The sequence below is a fragment of the Tachypleus tridentatus genome, chromosome 13, assembly GCF_004210375.1.
Source record: "Tachypleus tridentatus isolate NWPU-2018 chromosome 13, ASM421037v1, whole genome shotgun sequence".
Classification (NCBI taxonomy): Eukaryota; Metazoa; Arthropoda; class Merostomata; order Xiphosura; family Limulidae; genus Tachypleus; species Tachypleus tridentatus.
Window position 1 is genome coordinate 98,027,730 of NC_134837.1, and position 23,708 is coordinate 98,051,437.

At 33.7% G+C, this 23,708-nt stretch overlaps 1 protein-coding gene across 7 annotated transcripts in view; it reads left to right on the forward strand.

Moving 5' to 3' along the window:
- The window catches only part of LOC143241091 (uncharacterized), a 58,883-nt gene that overhangs the window by 29,797 nt on the left and 5,378 nt on the right, over positions 1 to 23,708 (forward strand). For 4 of the 7 annotated variants that reach the window (XM_076484622.1, XM_076484621.1, XM_076484619.1 and 1 more), the window contains 6 exons: positions 5,081 to 5,145; positions 7,508 to 7,602; positions 8,718 to 8,788; positions 15,782 to 15,883; positions 16,280 to 16,384; positions 23,616 to 23,694. In XM_076484622.1, coding sequence (XP_076340737.1) covers positions 5,081 to 5,145; positions 7,508 to 7,602; positions 8,718 to 8,788; positions 15,782 to 15,883; positions 16,280 to 16,384; positions 23,616 to 23,694 — 517 coding nt within the window. The remainder of the gene's footprint in view (positions 1 to 5,080; positions 5,146 to 7,507; positions 7,603 to 8,717; positions 8,789 to 15,781; positions 15,884 to 16,279; positions 16,385 to 23,615; positions 23,695 to 23,708) is intronic. The other 3 variants (XM_076484620.1, XM_076484623.1, XM_076484624.1) reach the window with 2 other exon arrangements.

Here is a 23,708-nt window from a genome sequence, read left to right on the forward strand (position 1 = left end):
GACAATGAAAATATCATGACCTAAATAATTAATTTATGGTAGCCAAGTGAAACCATACATTGGTTGACTTTTATATCTGGTTGTAATTCTTGGCAAAGTTATTTTTTTTATTATGATTGTACGTACAATTTAATCAGCCATTTGCTCTTTCCCCCTACTGCTTTTTTTATGTTATCTTATTAATGTTTATGCTATCTACCTAAAAAGCAGATTATGGTAATCCCAAATTGTTTCTAACTTTGGGTTTATTTAATAAAGAAATTTAAATATTTTTACCATTGAAACATTCAATAGTTATTACAAAAAATTTTTGTATAGTGATTCAACAGTTTATTTCTATGTGCTTAAACAAATAAATATTTTGTGAAAGTTTCTCTGCTTAAAACATTTCATGATGTGTCTTATTGAGTGACTGAGACAAAAGCATGTTGATCAATCTATACCAGTACTTAAACCTTATAAAACTGTCTTTGAGACACTGGTTTTTTGTTATGGAATTACTTCTGTAAAATAGTTTTACAGCAGATTATATGAAATTAGCCAGTACAAGTTACTACTGTTAATGTAATATTATATCATGTATATGTAGAGGTTGATCTTGTAATGTATTAAAAGCTAACAACTGAATTTTTTTCTGTGTTGTTTCTGCATTACTATGATTAGAGCTAGGTGATTTAATTGATTATAGTGTTTTAATTGAAATTACACAGTTAACTTGACTGTTGTGTATGGAATCAACTAATCAAAATTATTAGTGTTTTTGATTATTCCAACAGTTGATTACTAAAAATTCTGATGATTTTGTCATAAAAATAATCAGAATTATTGTTCCAATACATCTTTTCTCCTTTCTCAAAACATTTTTGACTAGTAATGCCCTCTATTGGCACAAATGTTTTTGCTCACAATTACCCTTGCAACTCCTAAGTGCTTCTGCATATCAACATGTAAATGATTATTCTGAAGTTGCAGTCTTATTGTTAAAACTTGTTTGTTTTTGATGCCTATTTATTTCTTATATCTTTGTGTTTTTACATGTAGCAGCTCTTGTCAAATAGGAGTGTGGCAATACCCCCTATTGTTACTAGTGCTCTCTCTAATCATACATTTCTTAGTTTGCAGTCTTACTGTGCAGGTGTGTTTGTTATTATATCCATACATTTTTGGTTTTAGGGATTTTTCTGATTCAGCTGTTGTTGTTTTTCCATTTTTTTGTGCAGAATTGGGATTACTTTTTGTTATCTATTATTTCTTTTTCTATATTATGTTTCAGGTTTTCAACTCACAGTTTCAGGTGGTCATCACAACCACTGCTGTTACTGCTACAACAGATTTACTGACATTATCTGTAGGATTAGTATCACAGTTATCAGCTGTTGATGTGATAGCTATGATCTGTAGAAAACTGTATAATCTCAGGCAACAATCTGAATAATATCATGAGTGTTCTGTCATACCAGTGCCTAGGTGTGTCTTTACAAGTGGATATGACTTTGGGCAGTATTTTCCCCCTTCTTGAATATGTTTATCTATCATGTGATATTTTGGTGGTTTTTACCCATGCTTCTTCTTCCCTTCATAGACTTAACTAATTAGGTATGTTTTGTTTTGTCATTATCTGCCATTTTTCTTCAGTATTCTACCTATCCCATCCTGGGGGCTTATTCTTTAGGTCATTCATTATACAACAGGCAGGCTGGGAAGGCTAGCCATTCAAGCTTTGACTATTACTACCAGTCACAATTTATTTATATTAACTTGAGGAATGCAGTAGCGAGTGGAGCACACAGGAACTAACTTGAGGAAGTTTACAGTTAAAGTAAACAATCTGACTCTAAAACTAAGATTCAAGCAGTCAAATAGTTTTAATTTATTTTGTGACAATCAACTCGTAAAATATCTTGGAAGAATCTAACAAACTAGTGATATCGCCCCTCATACCCTTTCTTCCATCTCTGACATTTAGGACCATTCTAATCCTGATTGACTCCTTTGCATGATCAGGGCTTTGAGGCAGTATATAACATGCATTGCATCATTCTGTAGTTTCCAGATCCTTTTAATTCTTCATTGGAATCCTGCCTTTTCTTGTGACATTTCTTCTATTTTCATTATGGGTTGGATTCACCAGTTACTTTGCATAGCATATTCTTCTCATTCTCTGGACATTCCTTATCTTTTGTGTTTCTCTCATCACATCTGTCACCTTACCTTGTCTCTGGATGCTCTTTTCCAACTTCCCTTGGTAGACATAATCAGGGCAGGTATGTAGACTATTTTTCTTTACAGGGGTCTTTTGCTACAAATGTTTTGGATCTTGCTATGTGGTGAGTGGTGCCTAACCAAGTATACTTAGTCTTAAGATCTGCACTGTATCTCCTGTGACCATGCTAGATGTCTGGCAAGTTGAGGCTTTTCCTATCATACAATTTCAGATGCCATTAGGTTTGGTTGAGTGATTCTGTCCAATTATCAGCTATTCATCAATATCACGTATATTACATGAAACTTAGTTAAGTGTCACAGGATCAACTTATGCACACTGCAAATGCCAGGTGTTGCATAAGACCACTCATAGTTATACCTTATGACCTGTTGCTTCATAAGTATGTTCATCCTAGACTGTATACTCATGGACTTTTATGGTTAGAGTAGACAGGGATTACTGCCCATTTATGATACTCTTCCTATCAAAGACCCAATGTGTAATTTCAGATGCTGCCAGGGGTTAGTTGATTGATTTCATTGGTGTGATAATCTATTTTTTTGAAATAAGGAATTGAGGTCATCCATTGCATTTTTTCCTGTGCTGTTGTCCTTTGGACTCTTCAATATATTTTTCCCTATTTTTGTTTCTGTTGGAGTGTGGAAACCCTTGCTACTTCCCAGTTCCTAACCACCAGGGTGGTAGAGCATGAAGGCCTGCCCTACTAGATAAAACACAGTGCCTTTCAGTTGAGAGTAGAGTGGTGGCATTCTGCTGGTGTCTGTGGTGTGACATTCTTCTTACTGCAGATCTGATGCACAATTACACATGCCATCAGTTGTTTATTGCAGCACTGCACCACATATAAATATATATATATATATTGCAGATTGCCCCTCCAACTGAGGTATTCCTCTTTACTGTGATTCTCCAGATGTGAATTCTAGGTTAGGTCAGGTGCTGGTTGAAGAGGTCCGACCAACCACATAAGTCTTTCCACATGTTTGGCTGGTTTTCCTCCTACAGCACCTGGGTGATAAAATTTCCAATTCCTCTAGGTTTGGAACTGGAGATATTACCCTAAATCAATGTCCCTATTATTCCTACCATCTGCTGGATGTTGGTTTCTGGTGGATTTGGTACTTTTCAAAATGGATGAAACACAATTACCCACTATGTTCCTACTGCAAACTGGAAGTAACATTCCCATTGCCCAAGGTTTTGGACTGGAGATGAATGGCTTCTGAGCTCTTCTTACTTCTTACCATCTGTTGGATGTTGGTTACCAGTGAATTTAGTGTTAGTTGTGTTAGAATTGTGCACATGTGGAGTTAGGCTCTTGGTACAGACATTCATATGTAGAAGACTCACTTTCTATCACAAACCTGATTTACAATTCCAGATGCTCTCAGCTGTTGGTTGAGGTTGAACTCCCAGTTACACTCTGTCATGCCCTAGCCACTTGACACTTGTGAACTCCTTTTCCTTCTGGAAATTTTTGGGTCCCTCATTTTTTCTGCCCTTTAAATTTTGGTTACACATTCCTGAAAGGAAAAGAGTATACCTGGCTCAAAAGTTGTGTGGTATCTCATTGGTGTGATGTATTTCATTCCTTACCACAGTTTATGGTCTTTCTTTGGGAATGTACTCAAGGAGGATCATATTCTCACTGGAACTACACCAATTCAATGTAGTATTCTAACTTTTTATGATAATAGATAAGGTATCGTATCAGAAGTTAACATTTTCCTAAACTGAAAAGGTATTTCTTATTAAATGCTTAAAGCTGATGGGCAATTTGAATTTCAGATATTTCAATGAGCTGAATTCTCTACTTAGAATTCATAGAAAAAAAAACTACCAGAAAGTTTTATTTAAAACAGCCTACCAAAAATGTTTCCTTAACTTGCAGATTTGGTATTAATACAATAAAACACTTTTTATTTTATGTTTTATTTTACTGAATGCTTATTATGATAAAAAATCAAAATCAAATGTACATTCAATTGCTAACTTCAATTGATCCATTCTACTTCCCAATTCAACTAAAATGATAAGTAGTGATTGATATAAAAGCTATTAATGCTTTCAAGGTGATACATCCCAAAGTGAATTTCCATCAGTTTTCAATTAACTGTGTGCAAGTCAAGTGAGGATAGTGTAACACACATTCAAAGACTGCAGGTTTTGCCTTTCATTTTTGTGTTGGGTAACTACTTTACATAGAAAATTGTTTCAGTTTTTATATAAATGACTGTTTACTATATTTCTTGTCATAGTCTTTTTATTAGTAGTGTAATATGGCACAGTCAAGGATTTTTTCATGTAAATTGTGATGATTTGGCAAGTTATACAGTATTTCAACTGACCTATGTTTTGCATACTTGATATGCAGAAGCTGAGTATAATAATGTATGTTCAAATATTGCAGAAGCAACTTTTTGTTTGTTTGGAGAAAGCCTTGTTAAAATTGTAGTTCTAAGAACATTAGGAATTTGATTTAAAAGTGCATAATATTGACAAGTTATTCACAAATTGAACATGGTTCTCAATAGAATATTTAATTACCTATATTTGTTATTAAGTTGAGTTATTATTTTTGATTAGAGAAGGTAGCTTGCTATGATCTAAAGCTATTAAATTTCATAATATATGGAAACAAAAAACTTGATCTTGATATGCTACACTTTATGTCAAGTGTAATCACATTTTTAGGTAAAATAAACATGAAATGACTGTGTTGTTTTAATTAAAAATCATTCTGTTGATAATTATTTAAATAATCAAACTTAAACTTATTTTTCAATAAGTTTTCCTCAGTATGAAAATATTACACAAAGTATTATACAAATTTAGCTTATTTTATACTTTCAGTTAAGTCCAAAAGATGTGAACAGAAATTTAAAAGATAATCACTGGGAGAAAATTCAACAAAAAATGTAAGTTTCTTCTTTTATTAAGTCATACATATGTCAGAAATGTAACAAAATACCATGTAAAGGTTGATAAATTCTAATATAAAAGTTATACAGTAAAACCTATTTAAGCTGGAAACTGCATAGGGCATAAACCTGTACAAGCTGGAAATATCAACCTATTATAAAAGGCCCTCTATATGGTAGAACCTGCATAATGCAAACAGAAAACTGTTTTTGATTAAATATTAATTTCTTATTTAAATAATAATTTGTTTAATTATTAATAAATTCTCAGACATTTTGTTACAGTAAGTATTGGTTAAATATATTCTGTTCTTTTTTCTGCCATCATTATTCCGGAGGTTGTTATTTGAAAGAACAATTGACTGTACCTTTGGTCGCATTTGATGATGGAAAACTAGGGAAACCATGGGTAAAAGGTAAAGGTGAAAATTTGCGATGTTTCAAAAATTTAAAGAAAAATCAACTTCCTGTGGAATGGAAAGCGAATAATAAAGTGTGGATGACAAGTATTATATTCAAGGAATTTTTGAACAAATTACACAAATGAATGAAACAAGAAAGTATGAATATTCTACTTTTCACAGATAATGCAACATGGCACCCAAAAGTTCAACTTTCAAATGCTCATTTCGTTTTTATACCTATATGTACAACATCAGTTCTACAGCCACTAGATAATTTAAGTATACAGTGAATAAAATTGAAATACAGAAAATTGATGCTTCAGCATATTATTGCAAACATGGATGACTGTAAGAGAGCATCTGAAATGACCATGAAAACTGACGTGTTAGGTGCAATTACATTTTTAAATCATTCAGTCAAATGCATAAAAGATGAATGCGTAATAAAGTGCTTTCAAAACTGTAGATTTATTCTTGATAATGGCAGAGATTGTGGAGAAGTTATTTGTTATGATGATTCTAGTGAAATCCAAACTGATTGAGAAGATTGATGCAGATGATTCTGTGAATGCAGAAAGTTTTGTGAGTGTTGACAAGAATGTTCTAACAGAAACTAATAAAATTGATTTAAAAATTTATAATAAAATTGCAAGATGATAACAGTGTGAGAGATTCAAAAGATGAACAAAATGGAAAAGATAGTGAGGACATAGAAATTCCTACTTCATTGCAAATGTTAAGTTATATTAACACTATCAAATTGTATGCAAAAATGAAGGGGGAAAATAAACTTCATGAAAAAGCCATACAATTGGCATTCTCTTTTAACTGCATGAGAAAGCTCATTAAAAAAATGAAACAGTTGAAATTGGACACTTTCTTTAAATAAATTTAAGATTTTGTGTACTTATGTATATTATGAATGTCTATTTTTGTTCTTATCTTAATAAATATAGCATAAACAGTATAATAACTTTATTCACAAACGTCTTACTTCCTTTGAGTCAAGCAAGTACAACATTGTGCTCAGAAGTTATATATAATTAATGAAATGCATGTTCACTGTCTAAGCCAGAAAATCTGCTTAAGCTGGAAATTTTACTCAGTACTGTGCAATTCAGTCTCAGACAGGTTTTATTGTATAAGGAATATTTTTAAAATAATGCATTTGATACACACACATACCTATATATATATTATAAAATTAAATACTGCATAATTAAAAAGTACTTACAATTTTAAAGCATAATAATTGTTTTTTAGTTGAATTATTTTTATGTCTCTTGCTTTATTTTAATTTTTAATCCAGTAAGATATTGTTATCAAACATGCAAAATATTTGCACAAAACGTTTGCAGATAAGCTAAAACATTATTTAAACAATGGAGATGCTGGCTTTGGAGTTAACATCTTGTGTGATTGAGGAGACTTTATTTAGTAATCTGTTTCAGAATAAAACCTTTCCTTTTATTTATAAACAAAGCTTACATACAAGTGTGTATTGAGTGGAATTTGATGATAAATGTTGTGTTATATTTCACTAAATAAATTGAGATAAAAATTGCAAAAATGAATTTGTAGAATGATGTTTTAATTTATTGAATTTCTTGTTACATATTAAAATTTACAATTTTATTATAAAAATTATGAAAGATTAAGTTAATTTAAAAATTGAACTAACTCTGTATTAAGTTTAAGCTCAAATAATAGTATTAAAGATTAATAATCTAGATTGAGCCTGTTTTGGAATTATTGAACATTATCATGAGGAAAATAAAAACTGAAAATTTTCAAGTTCAGCCAGTAATTTTTTCCAAGGAGCAACCACTGTTTGAACTAGTACCTTGTGTTTTTTTAAATATAAATTATGTGAATAGCAATACATTTGAATAGAATATTTTTATACCACTACTGTGATTAGTAATTTACAAGCTGAAATTTATGCTTTTGTTCAGTTCCAAAAGAGAAGAAGAAAAAGGAAGAATGAAAACCATGAAGTTAGAGAAGAAGAAATATGAAAAGGTCAAAAAACTGAGTAAAAAATGTAATGGTAAAATTTTTAAATGACATCTTTATAAGTTGACATTGTTTATCATGGTATGTTGAATAGGTATCATCAAAATGAGTTAAATTGATATTTGCAAGGGAAACTGTATATTTAGTTCAAATTTTTCTTTGTTTTTTTCTAATAATGTGTAAAAACTCTTGAAAGAATAATTTGCTTGATTTCATTCCCATAAAATTCATTAAACTTAATAAATATTACTCTTTATTCTCTCACTTGAGATTCACAATTTAAAATATGCTTTAAATTTTATCATACTAGTATGAAATGAAAAAGATGAATAAACATTGCATGAATGATTTAGAAATTCTACCTTTTTTTTTCATTTTAACTCAAAAAATCATAATTTTGTTTCTGGAAAAAAACATTTAGTTACTAGAGATAAAGAATATGTTAACAATATTAGCAATTGCTAAGAGTATGAAATTAAAGCTTTTAGTTCATCTTAAAATTTCCATTCTTAAATACTATAAATATTAAAAGTCATAAATGAGGAATACATGTGTGTTGAAAGACATAATTTTGTATATGCATATGACTGAAACAGTGACTTGTGTAAATCATTAGTTTTAAAAGCTATCCTGTAAGAAACCAAATAATGGCATGTTGCAGATAAATAGAAATTTATTGTTTGTGTAGCAATATTTTACTGTTATTGCATGGCAAACATGGTTTAAGTTTCTGTTTTCTGAATTTTTGTTATATTACTGTTAATAACATTGAAGGTGCAGTTTAGAGTATACTTTTAGATACTGAAGCTCATACAATAATTTGTAGTTAACAACTACAATTCCTTACTGTAATATTCAATTCAGTAGGAGGCAATCTGTTCTCAATATTCTAGGTTTTTAAATTTTTCTTATTTCAGTGGTGTTATAGAGAATCATTACAATTTTGAAGTAAGAGGTAGATCTTTGAAAGTGATAATAGTATTCAGTCTTATCCTGAAAGTAACTATGTTTGACAAATTTCATGAAGGAATAGAATTAATAACTATGTATGTATTTTTCAGTTATGGCTTTAAATATTAGAGCTTAGTGTTTTATAAGACTTAAGTAAATTACTCTAAAATGTGGTTCATAAAGAAGCTTTACTTTTAGACATTCACTTGGAATCCCAGTTGTGTGAAATAGATGAAATTATAAAACACAGCCTGGGCCTTGCTAGTGTGGTAAGTAATTTCTTTCTTTTCGAAAGGCTTCTAAACAATTAGATGAAGATAAACTATAAGAATTATGTGTTATATTTAAGTTAGCATTAAAAATTAGAGCATAAATAAACTTGATATGAGTATGAAGTATCTCATCATTGCAAGTGGTTTAAAATATGAAAAACTAGCATAAAATCAATGAAGTATCAGTTTTAAAGTTTACTTTATTGTTAGTATTATATTACTAAATTGAACTATGTATCCATAATATGCTATAATATTGGTATAACTTACATTAATTTACAAACAAAACAATCATTTAAAATAATTCTTCAATTTTAAAATTATATGAAATTAAATATCCCTTTCTTTAAGTTTCTAATTTGGTTAATACTTGAATGCTTTATTAAGATTTTATGTATGCACATATAAATAATGCCAGACACATAGTACAATTCTTCATTCACCAACTTACAACTGACATCAGTTCCTCCATTTTTAGGCAGCAGAGCACAGTCCAGTGGTTAAGGGGTTGAACTCTGGAGCTGAGGTTCAGTAGTTAACATACTGTTGTAGGGGAAGAAAATGCTCTTTGTACGTTTGGGCTTTGGATGTATCATAAAAGTGGTGATCAAATCCCACTATTTGGTCTAACAAGAGTAGTCCACAAGTATTTTGATGATGATGACTAGCTGTCTTCTTTCAATAGTCTTACCACTTCAAAATTAGGGAAGGCTAACACAGGTGTTCTTCATATAACATTGCACAATATTTAACAAACAACTTTTTTTTTTTTTCTTTGTTTAAACAATGTCCTATTTGTATAAGCTCAGACATCACACACAAAAATACAAAGATTGTTATAAATGAATGATCAATTGTTTTGTCTTTCAAGAAAATGTTTAAACTTTACTTAATTGTCAAACATAGATTGGTCCCCTGGTAGTACAGCAATAAGTCTATAGATTTACAACACTAAAATAAGGTGTTAGATTCCCCTCAGTGGACCCAGCAGATAACCCTATGTGGCTTTGCTATAAGAAAAACACACACAAACATAGATTGACATAAAAGTTCCATATGTAAGAGCAACACAAATTAAAATGTGGAGAGTGTCAGTCAAGTAAGCATAATATTATCCAAATCCTAAAGTTCATATAAGCATCTAATTACATCAGTTACTCTCTTTACCTTTTTTTTTCAGTCATGAAAACAGAGATAAAAATCTGCTTAATATAACAAGTTTTATATTCTTTTTTGTCACCAAGATGATGACTAAATAGTTAGAATTTTACATTTGTTAACTTTCTTATAAAATATTTATTAAACTCTTGTTCTACCTGTCCTCTGATTTTGAAGAGGATGAACAAAAATTGAAAAGTGAACTTAAGACAATATCAGTCGTACAGTCATTACTTCAGCTCCTGCTACTACAGCATATAAACTACCTCATAATAGGTAAAATATTCTTACTGAATTTGATAATCACAGAATTGATAATATGAGTGAAGAAGACAGTAATTATTTTATTACTTTCTGCTCCAAGGATATCAATGTTTCCAGCTCTTAAGTCAATTGCCAAGTTTTGGAACTATACATCAGTTTGTTACTACTGGATTTGTAAATATTTAAACCAAAAGAAAGATCTTTATTAACTTTTTGCTGATATTAATTGTGTGACCAGTTTCTCATTCCACATTGTTAAAAATCACTATTTTCAGGATTTAACAGTCTGCATCCAACATCAAAGCCATAAGTGATTAGTGGGAATCTTTCTAAATTATGATAATATAGATGTGCAATTCGTATCTTAATGTTAACTTATGGCTGGATTGATATTCATAATTCAATGAAGCAGTAATAAATTTTATGGTAATTACTCCACATGCAGTATTATGCTCATTCACTAGCACAAATTAATCTCAATATATGGCAAATAGCTTCACATATAAATTTCAGAAGTTATTACTAAGCTGGAACCATCAAAGTATTTTCTGTTGTGATTGCTAGTGTGGTCAGTATGGGAAAGTATTAAACATTGAGTATTCATACCTCCAGTGATGTGAATGTGTTGTTTATGCAACACAGCTTTTTAGAAGTTGAGTAGGAAATTTGATAAATGTTTTCATTACATCTGCACAAAGACAAAGAAGCTATTAAATACTTTAAAAACAAACAACTATTCTGAATCACTAAAATGTTCCAGCATTTCATTCCATCAACTGTCATTAAACTGTGTTTATTATTAAACTTAAAGGTATAAGTAAAGCAAAACAAAAGATACCAATATTCTGTTTGTAAACAGTTTAGCAAGAGAGCTAAAACATCTTTAGAATCTTAACAGTATGTACATTGGAGGTAAAAAATTTAAATAGAATTTTTATACTTATTGATATTTTTTCACTATCAAAATCAATAAGTAATATTTGAATCTGTTTGATTATACATCACATTTATGTGGCCACTTTCTTGCCAACCCTTGATTTTCGATACAATACATCCCTTCACTCACAAGATTAGCTTTTCCCATATTATTCTGCCCTTTATATGCAAACTGTTTTTTAAAAAGAATGCCATGGTTCTTTGCACTTCCCTTCTATTGGAATCTTTGATTCCAACATGCCTCTCAGGCATATTGACATGAGTCGTTTCTCTGCGAACAGGAGAGCACCAATATGTGTGTGACTCCCTCCATGCACCACTACCAAACCATTACTTCTCACTTGACAGTGCATGAGTTCAGACAACTTTCTTCTGCTACAGAGTGGTTCACCTCAGGTTAAGTTACACTTTATTTCATTTATTTTGAAGAAATTTTCACTTTCATTTTGAAAGCATTTATTTAGTTTCCTCTCCTATCTTCTGATAATCAGGTTTATGCTGAGCATTTCACCTCCTAGTTGGGTGACAGCATTAGTATACCTCATCCCTCATTGACTATGTAACAGTCTGTTCTTTCTTATCAGAGAGCAAACTGTTCTTCTCTGTACCAACAGTTGATGGGTTTAGTTCTGCCTGTTTGGGGGCAAGCCCCAAATCCCCAGTTTACCCGACAGGTACCCAGTAGTCTTATCTTCATCTTACCATGATAATCCTGTTGTAGTATCCTGCTATAAACCATCTTCTGTTTTCTGGGAATGTCCTCTCCTTCCCTACTTGCACATTGACCTACCTTTTCTCTTCAGTTCTGGCCCTGCAAATGTGGTTTCTTTGTTGTTGGGGCCTTTTAGGTTATGATGCCATACTGACTTTCTGACCTATCTCCTTATCTATGGACCTTCATATGGCCCTGCTTTTGAGATGTTGTGCATTTGACAGGATTCTGTAGTCTTTGGAGTAGATTTTTGCTTTTGTCTAAGAACATTCCCCTCTTTTCTCATCCCAGTTGGAGCTGAGCATGGCACCTGTTCCTGACTTCTGACTCTCTTCTTCCCAGCCCTTGCCTGTTCCTTTTTTCAGATGTACCACTATTTGTGATTTTTCATGATGACACATGATACATGTCAACAACAGTTCATATTGGATGTTTGAGTTCACAGACTATTGTCCTAAGGTTTTGTCATTCCATTTCTTACTCCTCCTTTTTTATCCAAAGTGTCTATTTCCTTTCCTCTTGCTCATGATCCTTTATCATGCCCACATCTTTCCGAGGTGGTACAAGACCTCCTCACACAAAAGACTTTCAAGCCTGCCCCATGTGGTTTTGTGAAGTTTTCTCTCTATCAGGATATAAAAGTGTTTTAGTAGATATTATTAAAGAAGAAGAAAACCATATGATGTGCATATGTTAAACTTATATTACTTTGAAAACAAATAAAGAGCATGCTATTTGTTTACTTTTGGATTTATTGCCAACAAGTAACAGACACCTGCTGTGATAAAATACTAATTCCAGCATGAACAACATAGTATATAATCAATTATTAAAAGGTGGAAGTAAAAGCCTTTAATTGAGAATTGTGAACTCTAACCTTTAACATCTGATAATCTTACCTGTTTGTGGTTCCCAGAAAGACTGGGGACTGGAAGCTGGTCATTAAATTGTACTGTCTCCATTAGTACATTCATGACCCTCGATTCTCCACAGAATCCCACCTTACTCTGCAGCAGACATTTTCTCCAGGTTTTTGGATGACCAAAATGGGCATCTTCAATACTTATCTGAATATCCCATCTCAGACCATTCTTGTCCTTCAGTTTCTCCATTATTTAGTGCCATATGTCTTGTAAGGTGGTGCAAACATTTACTTTACACCTTCATTCTCTGGGTTGTGCTTTCATTTCTCCTTGGATGACTGGCTTGTTCTTGCTCATTCTGAACAGTAGTCAACTTTATATACTTTTCAGCTCCTCTCTTGAAGCCACTTGTACCTCATTCATTTGGGTATTTCCTTCAACATCCAACTTATTCAGGCCCAACTTTCTCCTCTCTGGCTTTAATCTGTAGAATTGGCTATTTGGAACACCCTGTCTGCTCCTTCACTATTTGCTCATGAGGTTCTATTGCTTTTGAGAATGTGGTCTTTGATAACTCCTCTCATATCCCTTGATTGGGATCATAGGAGTTGGGTCCTCCATGACCAGTGAAATCTTTTTAAGGATCATTTGAATTCTACCATCACCCTATCTTCCTAGAATATGGATAATCTCTGATGGTGGTTGAACAAGGTTCATACTTTTGTGGATGTCCACAATTGTTCACAGATGCATCCCTTTAGGGTTTGGGTGTGTGGGTCAATCATTGAGTGGCTTTGAGTCATTGATCTATGGAGAAATGTTCTCTTCATATTATTGTTTACAAACTCCTTGCTGTTTGTCAGGCTTCAGATCATTTTATTTCTATTTCCAGGGGTAAGTTGGTCTGATCCAACAATGATGGCTCATATCAATCACCAAGGGGGTACCTGGTTGAAATCCCTGTGTTTTTCACCTTGTATCTTTGGGGCAACAACCATCACATTTGTTTGATGGCATGTCATGTATCAGGTGCTTTCAACCTTGTGGTAGATCATCTTTCCTGACCAGATTGGGTTCACCTGACAGTGGTCCCTTTATCCCCTTGTTTTTTGGTGGCATTGCAATCAGATGGATACTCTTCATATCAGTGCATTTGCCATCTTCCTCAGTCATCAGTTACATTTGTTTTGACCCCCTGTTCCCCATCTTTGAGCTTTGGCTACAGAGTTCTTTAGCTAGGATTGATTGAAGAAGTTTTGATATGTTTATCCTCCTATCTGATTACTTCATCAGGTAGTCTACCTCATCCAAAGTTCTCATTGTTCCTTACTTGCCTGCTCAGTCATGGTTTCCTCGCTTATTCCAGTTATATTTGTACCCTCCATCCCTCCCTCTTTATTTCCTGACCTCCTTCATCAATCATAGTTGCCAGTTCTGCATTCTGCACTTCACATTACCCATTTTTATGTCTGGCTTTTGTCCAGTCCCTGGTGAAGAGAAACAGTTTCTCACATGAGGTGATGTGTCATTTAGCTTATTCCATATGTTCTTCATCCTTGGCTGTGTATTATCAGAAATGAAATATTTTTTGCACATGGGCCCTCACTTGGAGGTTGCAGTTTCTTATCTACTGCAGGCACTGTTGTTTGGATATATTAGCTATCTACATCACTCACATACCATGCCACCAACACTTCTCCATAATCTAGATCATTCCTTTCTTCCCAAGACCTCATCAGTTTTTGAGGGACTTCTCTGTCCTGTGCATACCCTTTATTGTTATATTGCCATTAAGGCTTCCTTTGGGGTTCCTGCCCCTTTATAACATGGAAAGCTTCTACTTTTCAGGATCATCCTCCCTTTTCTCTTACCTGTTGTGTTGAGTCCAGTTGGATTATTCCTCTTTGTCCCCTTCACAAAGGGCTTTGTTCAACGTTATCTCTCATGAAATTCAACATTTCACCTTTCCCTTGCTTCACATCTTTTTTGATCTTTGGAAAAGACGTGCAGTCGGGCACGTGAACCACCTGTCAGATTACCCATTGCACTTTCTTGGGTGCAGCAGTCCTTCTGTACTCTCCAATTCTCTTCTCCCCTTTCTTCTTTCAGTGGGATATGGGAGTCCTTACCACTTACCAATTCCAAGTTGCTAGGATGGTTGACCATGGAGGCATCCTGCTGGATAGGTTCCACACAAGTGGCTACAACCATTGATTTCAGAGTAGGATAGTGATATTCTGCTGTTGTAGAAGGCATACCATCCCCTGGATTTAAGGACATATATGACAAAGTGAGACATTTAAATGCTCTTCACCCCTTTGTGTGGGTGTCCTCATCCTAACCTCACAAGAATGTTGGTACTCTATGGGCAGGTTTTGAATATCATGTGAACCAGTTGACATAAGTCCTCATCCTTATTTTTTACCTTTTGATTTTACAAGCTGAAATTATTTTCTGAAAACTCTACTACAAGAGAACATGTTTACATATAATAAAGTTATTTTAGGCCAAATTGGGAAAATGCAATCAGGTGCTTTGCATATCATACTGTATTGTAATTTTTATAAAAGTTTTATCAATAGTAGTAAAGTTCCACACTTTATTAAATGAATAAAGAAAAATCTTTATTAGTTTATGAGTATCAGTAACAATTCAGCAGAATTTGCTTGAATGAGCTATTAGTTTTTATGAATATATAATGACAGTGTATGTATAATTCACTAATAGGTATAAAGTTTTAAAAGTTTTGATTATATCTTAAGTGAATATTTAAAGATAGAGTGAACAATGCTAACTTACTCTATATTATTTTAAACAAATTTTTCTTTCTGATACATTTCCCTGTATTTTTTATTAATCATTTAAACTTCCTATCGTTGTTGTTTCACTCTGAAACTCTGTTTAAAAGCAATTTTTGATGTTCTTGAACTTACATTTATAATCAGAAACTTGTTTATTTTATCTCTTATCAATATAACCACATATATTTTCAGAAATTTAAATTGTAAAGATTCTGAACAGTTTTTAAATGATGCCTCTGTGAAAATTTATACTTAGGATGTTAACCGCTGTATGGAAGCTTTGAATGCATTAGATAAACTGCACTTAACACAATTTGTAATCAGCAGGGAACCTGATATTGTCCACACTATTCGGAAGGTAAGTTTCTTTGTAAATAATTTGTTTTAAGCTAGTAACGAATATTTATTCATGATGCAGAATCCAGAGTTCTGGAGAAGTAACAATCAACTGAGTGTGGTTTTTTTACAGTAAAAGCTTATCTTATTGCTACATTTCAACTATACTTAAAATAAGCTATAACTCCATACTTTAGATCACTATGGAAACACTGAGTGGGTAGATTCAATAAACAAAAAAAATTGTAACATACTGTCTTATATTTGATATATTTTATGTTCCAGCTGTTGAACTTTTAAGTAATATAATAGCTTGGCAACTGATATTTTAGAGAGTTTGGGAGATAAATATGAATTTGTTGTTTTCGAACATTGTAGACATGTTGTTTAAATTAAACACTTTGAGTTTTTGTTACAGTGCCGTAAATTTAAGAAAAGTAAAATAGTTAGACAAAAAGCAGAGTACCTGTACCACAAGATAAAGAACCAGTTTCTTCTTCCTGATGGGGAGAGTTTTGAAATGGTAGGTGTTAAACTGTTAATGTGAGAAGTCTCAGATGTCATAAAGTTTTGTTTTTTTAATGGCTTGGTATTCATTACACATCTTTGAAGTATAATACTTATCTCCAAGCTTGTATATTGTATACTTAAATACGTTTTTATGAAATTAAAGTTCTGGTTTGCAAAAGACTCTTTTGAAATATTATTTGTAATTTTTTTTGGATTTGTTGATTAAAATGTAACCTAAGGTATAATTTCTCACAGCCTTACTTCAAACTAGTTATTCAAACTTTGAGTTTAAAAGTTGTTTTATACATACAAACTGTTTAAAGTATGCTTACAATTACATAACTGTACATTTATGTGTTTTTTGTTTTCCTGTGCAATTTAGTAACTTAATGGAGAATATACAGGTTTATTTAATAAGGTGAATGGAACATGATAAAGTAAATTTTTCTAGTTTGAAAATACTAAATATCTTACACTTTACACATTCAGTACTAGGTAGTTACAGAAATGTTGGAGAGCAATTATAAATGTCTTGCTATTAGTGCCTGTGATAATTGGGAATATATTTTCATCAGTTAATGTTATATATGTCAAAATTTATTGATTCAATAATCAAATACAATAGTTTACTCATGTTTGTATATGTATTTTTAAGAAACATAGTGGTAATCATTGATATTATACTTTTCTTTAGTTACAAAACTTAAAATAGTCATATGATATGAAGGGAAAAATGTATATTTAAGAGTAATTTTTGCTTCACCTATACATTTTAATAACAATAATGAATTAAGCATTTTTAAAATTACTTTTATCTGTAAATGAAATTTCTGACAATTCAAATAATCAGAAAAATGCAGATGGCTTTTATAGTAGAACTATTTCTCACATATACTGAAATATTCAACTTTTGATCATCTGTTGGTTATTTGCAGGGGCATTTGTCCCCACCTGGGAAATGAGAAACATAAGTCATTCTTTATTCATTCAACATATGTATATGAATATTTGTATTTAATTCACAATTTCATACTACTTTGCCTCCCCCAGGAAACATTTCTGGATGACCATGGTATCACCTGAACACTAAAATATTTTGAAAACGTTTCTTAATACAAAGGTGTTAAGACAATCAAAGTTGTGTGAAAATACATAAAGATACCCAGTGATTCAACAAATTTAAATTGCTTTCATAAGTTAACATCCCACTAAGAATATATTAAAACTTACATGATAATTGCAGATTTAAATATACTGTTTTTTCTGGTTTGTTCAGCATCCCACACAGATACAACCTATATTTTTATCTCTTCCGAGAGATGTCCCCTTGATGTTGATTCCTGTACCTGGTGAGGGGACCTCCCAAGGAAGGTTATGTTCTTTCACTTTACCTCCTCTGTGATATAAAAATCCACCCACATGTTTGCCGTGCGTGGTGACCCGTGAAAGGGAGGAGAGGAACCTGGTGGTTGAGGGGTCCAACCCTAACACACCACTTTGACCTTGAATTCCTATAGACTTGGGGTGGCCTCCCTAAGGCCAGTTGGCTGGTCAGCCTGGGCTAATGTCAACCAAGTACCAGTGTGGGATGTTTTCAACAGGTCTTGTGGACATTGTATCTGGTGCTGGTGAAAATAGTAAAAAAACAGTCCATAGGTAAACGACCACATCTTGAAGACTCTGATCAGCAATCTTCAACATATGTACCATCAGTAGTACCTTATTTTCTCATCCTACATTCTCTTTCAAAAAAACCTTTAGGACAAATGGACCTTTTTATTCAGAAGGGACTGGAGGGACTTGCTGGCTCTCCAAAGTCAGTAAAGAAGCTTCACTTTGGTGACATGTTGGTGGAAACATCCACATTTCAACACAGTGAACTCCTCTTGCAGTCAAAAGTAATTGAGAATATACCTAATGAGGTTACACCTCATGCTATTTTTAATTCATCACAAGGAGTTATTGTTGAGAGGGGTTTGAAGAACATCCCCGAGTCAGAGATTCTCACTGGTTTCTCCACCCAAGGAGTTTCTGCAGTGAGGCGTATTTTACTCACAAAGATGGAATCATGATGCTGACCAGTGTCCTCATTCTGACATTTACATTACCACATCTACCTGCCACCATCCAGGCAGGTTATCTTAATTGCAGGGTACAGCCATACATTCCAAACCCTCTCAGATGTTTCCAGTGTTAGCAGTTCAGTCACTCAGAGATGTCATGTCATGATTCCTTGACATGTGGTCATTGTGGTGGCAAGGACCACGATGCCTATGAGTGTGAAATGGACCCTCATTGCATCAATTGCAATGGCTTTCACCTGCACTACTTTCATTCTTGCCTTAAATGGTTGGAAGAAAAAGAGGTGCATCATTTCAAAATGATTCAAAACATTACTTACCCTGAGGCTCAAAAGTTGCTGTCCACCACTTCATCTCAGACATATGCTGTGGCACTTCTTTCTGCTACTACAGTGGAAGTGCAGACAGATTTCTCTGTGCCTCCAAAAGAATCCTTCTCAAAACTGATGAAAAGTCTTTTGACCTCCATGGATAAAAAGTTGATGAATCATCTTCAACATCCATCTCTGTTCATCACATTCCAACAAATCCCAAGATCCACGTCCTTTGGTTCTGGGTATGAGCATTTCCTCAGGTACATCTTCTGATCCCACATCAAGGGCAGGATCGATAGAGGTTGATAGACCCCCCTCAAATAAAGAGAGTAAAGAAAAAAGACATGGTCACAAACAAAAGGGTTCTCAACCCAATTTGCCTACACATAAATAAAAATGGCCACCTAGATACAATGGAACTGTCGAGGTTTATGTTCTAATCTGGATGACAACAAAACACTGATTGCTTCATACCATGCTGTATGTCTTTCCTTACAGAAAACATTTTTGAAACCTGCCTATACAGTTGCCTTTCGGCAGTTTTCTTTGTACAAAAAGGACAGGCTGTATGATGGACAAGTGCATGGAGGGGTGGCACTGTTGGTTGATCAGCATGTGCCCACCCTGTCTTTGGCAGTTCAGTGGGCAATATAATTCTGTCCCCATTTCGATCTTACTCTCTGTTGGCCAAGAAGTAGTTGATACCCAAAGCATTGCCAATACTCTAGGTGAAAGCTTTTGCTGGGTATCTAGCACTTCTGCCTCTTCCTCCATCTTCTTGTCCATCAAGACTTGGGCAGAGCGATCACCTCTTTCCTTTCAAGCTGATTGTCATTATGACTGTAATTGTCCCTTTGCACTGACGGAACTCAAACTGGCCCTTCTTCAGTCTGACAGTACATCAGTTGGACCTGATGATGTTCACTATGAAATGTTGTGCCATCTATCTTCTGCTTCTCTTGCTATTCTTCTGATTGTTTTTAACTGGATCTGTCAGGAGAATGTTTTTCCTGATGCCTGGCACCAGACTATTTTCCAACCTTTCTCTAAGCCTGGGAAGGATCCCAAGATTCCTTCAAAATACCATCCAATTGCTTTGATGAGCTGTCTCTGTAAGACCATAGAGAGGATGGTTAATGCTCATCTTGTTTGTTTCCTTGAATCAAACAACCTCCTCTCGCCAGTGTGAGTTCCAACAACAGTGCTTCACCATGGACCACTTGATTCAACTTGAAACATCAATTAGAGAATCCTTTCTCAAACAACAACATCTTGTATGAATATTCTTTAACATTGAGAAGGCTTATGATACAACATGTAGGTATGGCATTTTATGAGACCTCCATATATATATGGGTTATGTGGCCTTTTGCCCATTTTTATTAAAAATTTTTTGATGGAAAGGAGATTCCAAGTTCATGTAGGTTTGACACTTTCCTGTTCTTTTCTACAGGAACTTGAAGTTCCTCAGGGCTGTGTTTTGAGTGTCACGCTTTTCAGTTTAAAGATTAACGCAATCACTGAACAACTCTCTCTTACTGTTGCAAACGGGCGATATGTTGATGATTTTCACATCTCATGTCAGTCATCAAACATGAGGTGTATTGAGCAGCAGCTACAGACTGCCATCAATTGTTTACTGAAGTGGACTGCAGGAAACAGCTTTAACTTCTCTCTCTCTAAAACTGTTTGCATGCACTTTTGCCTCCAACAAGATATTCACCATAATCCTGAACTCTGTATTGGCAAAGTTGTGCTGCCTGTGGTCCCTGAGACAAAGTTCTGGGGGCTTATCTTTGACTGTAAGCTGACCTTTATACTACCCATCAAGCAGCTACAGGTCAAATGTACAAGAGCACTGAACATCCTCCCAGTCTTCTCTTCCACCACCTGAGGAGTTGATCGATGTTCTGTACTAAAGATATATCGTGCTCTTATTTGTTTGAAACATGACTATGGATCACTGGTCTATGGTTCTGCCAGGACTTCGGCCTTAAAGATGCTGGACTCTATTCTTCATGAAGGACTTTGGCTCTGCACTGGGGTTTTCCACACCTACCCAGTTCAGATCATATGTGTAGAGTATGATGAACCTTCTTTGCACCTCTGTCTTTACTGTATGTTTTGAAACTTCATTCTTTACCAGAGCATCCCACCTGGGTTTTTTTTTTTTCTTGGTGGGCCATACTTTTTCAGAACAAACAGTCTACCATTGCTCCTTTTGGCCTTTGTATCCAAGTGCAGTTGGATGAATTGGGTCTGTCCTTGGATAACGTTGCTGTATCCACTGGTCAACTGAACCACCATGCCTTTTCACAGTTCTCAAATTGACATATCTTAAAATCATCTAAGAAAAGCAGACACTCCTTATTAGAAATACTGTCTAATATTTCCCAAACATCTTTCGAACCATCCTTTCATTCCTATTTATACATATCGTTTGAAATCAGGTATCTGTGTGGGCTCTGCCATGGTTTGTTGTGGTTCGGTGGTTGTGTGCAGAATCCTTTCTTCAGCTTCTGTGTTCACTGCTGAACTGTACACCATTTCTTTTACCCTGGATCACATTAAAGCTAAGCAGTACTCAAAATATACTATTTGTACTGACTCGCTTAGTTCTCTACTGGCCCTCGAATTACTTCACACCAGTTCACATCTTGTTCCCTCCAACATTCAAAACTGACTGGCCCATTTCTCTTTAACGTCTACTTCTATCCAGTTTTTCTGGATATTGGGTCACATTGGTATTCACGGGAACAAACTAGCCAACACTGCAGCTAAATCTATCTGCTCAGGCATTATTACTGCTATACCTATTTCATACATGGACTATGGTCCTGTATTCAAGGCTCAATTCCGTGCCAGCTGGCAGTCAACTTGGAGTGAGCAAGGTGAAAATAAACTTTTCCATATAAAACCCTATATTGGTCTTTGGCCATCTTGCTTCTGTAAGGATTGGAAAGAGGAAGTTGTTCTATCTAGACAATTCATTGGTCACAATTTTTTAACTCATCGTTTTCTTTTATCTGGAACTAATGTACCAATGTGTAGTCTGTGTGATACTTAGGTCACAATGAGACACATTTTACTTTCTTGCTGCTGTTATGATTCTCAATGGTGGTACCATTTTAAACATGTTCTGTCCCAGGTTTGTCCATAACGTTAGTGTTATTGGTGTTGATGATACTGTCCACCTTGGAAATGTTTTTAGTTTTTTAAAGGCCATCAATCTTTTTAATGTTATTTATGTTTTTTAATTTATACATTAGACCTTTTTTAATGTGATTCCCTTTTAAGAATCACAGTCCATCTAGTTTGATATGAAATTAGAAAATGGCCGTAACGTCACCAAACTCGAAACCAGGACTGAAAAGGCCAACTTTAGGTGACTAACGCTGCTGTTTGAACCACTTGTTAGTAATCCTGGCAAGCTATTATTAAAATTAATTTCTACAAGTCTTTTAATACTTTTATTAGTTTACTTTTTGAAAATGGTCATAGTGTCAAGTAACTCGAAACCAGGACTGTAAAGGTCAACTTCAGGTGACTGACGGTGGTTTTTGTGCTTATCTGTTATTCTTCCTGATGAGTTATGATAATTACAGTTATGCTATAGAAAGTCCTCTACAACTTGTATTACTGTAGTTTTTCTCTTAACACTGTAGACTAGATGTAAACATTGGTTTTATGCTATTCATGTTTTTTGTTTGTAAAACAAATTTTGTTTTGTTTTACCTTAATTTCCTTTTATGAATTTCACTAAATCTACTTTAACTTTTTACTGGATGTTTGATGTAGATAGCCCAGCTGCTTTGTGCCATAAAACACCAAATCAACCAACCAACCAATCAAGAGATATCCTGTTTTTTTCTTTTGTTTCTCTTTCCTTTCAAATACTTTTTGATTGTCTGCCATTCCTTCATTTTTCAGTAGACTGACTCAAAACTTAGTAGAATTGTATCTGATCTTGTACATCCAGATTCCTTTTTGCATTGAAGCCTTTTTGAGGATTTTATGGGATGAAAGATCAAACAACTCAAAAATGCATTTTTTTGGGCTTCTGTACAGTCATATTTACAGCTGTAAAATTAGCACAAATATTTTGGTATTTTTGGTCAATTACATGGCCATATTTTATTCAATTTACATGTGATTTGGTACAAAAAACTTTTGCACAGATCTCATACCCATTTTTGGTCATTATAAGGGGGGAAGTTTAAAGTCACAAATAACATAATTATGTGGCTTTTAGTCCATTTCTTTGCAATATTTTGACCAATTTATTTAGGATTTGATACAAAGGTATGTGTTTGCATGTCCATTACAGAGATGGAGACAGTTTTGAACTTTTTCTCAGTGAGGAAAGCATGATTTGGGGTTCTTATGAACTGTTCATGTTTATGTCAACTTACATAGATTTGGTACAAAGATATCTTCTTGCAGGTCCCAACCAATAATGTAGACAGTTTTCAGTTTTTCTAGATTAAAATATACCACGTTAGAATTGCATGGTAGAGATATATTGTTTTCACCAGCAAATATTAGCCTCTTTAATATTAAAATACATTTATATAAGTTTTATGTGCTTACAGAATTCCTAAATGTTTTCAATAAACACTGGACAGATATGAAATTATTCCCTACAAATTTTAGGTTTTAACATTTAATAGATAATTTAAATAACTTAAACTAAGGTAATAAATGGGAAAAAAATAATTTTTGACAGATCACGGTACTGCCATAACTCTGTCATATTTGGTTTAATGTTTGTGTACGAGTTACAAATTTTGCAACATATATTACAAAATTAATTACCATATTTATGATTACTTTTATATTTAAACTATAGGATTTTGAAAGGGAAGTAAAGATGTGCAAAGAAACTTTTGGCAAGGAACACTTTGAAAAAAGAGAAATAAATGTGACTGGTAAGTATGTAGTT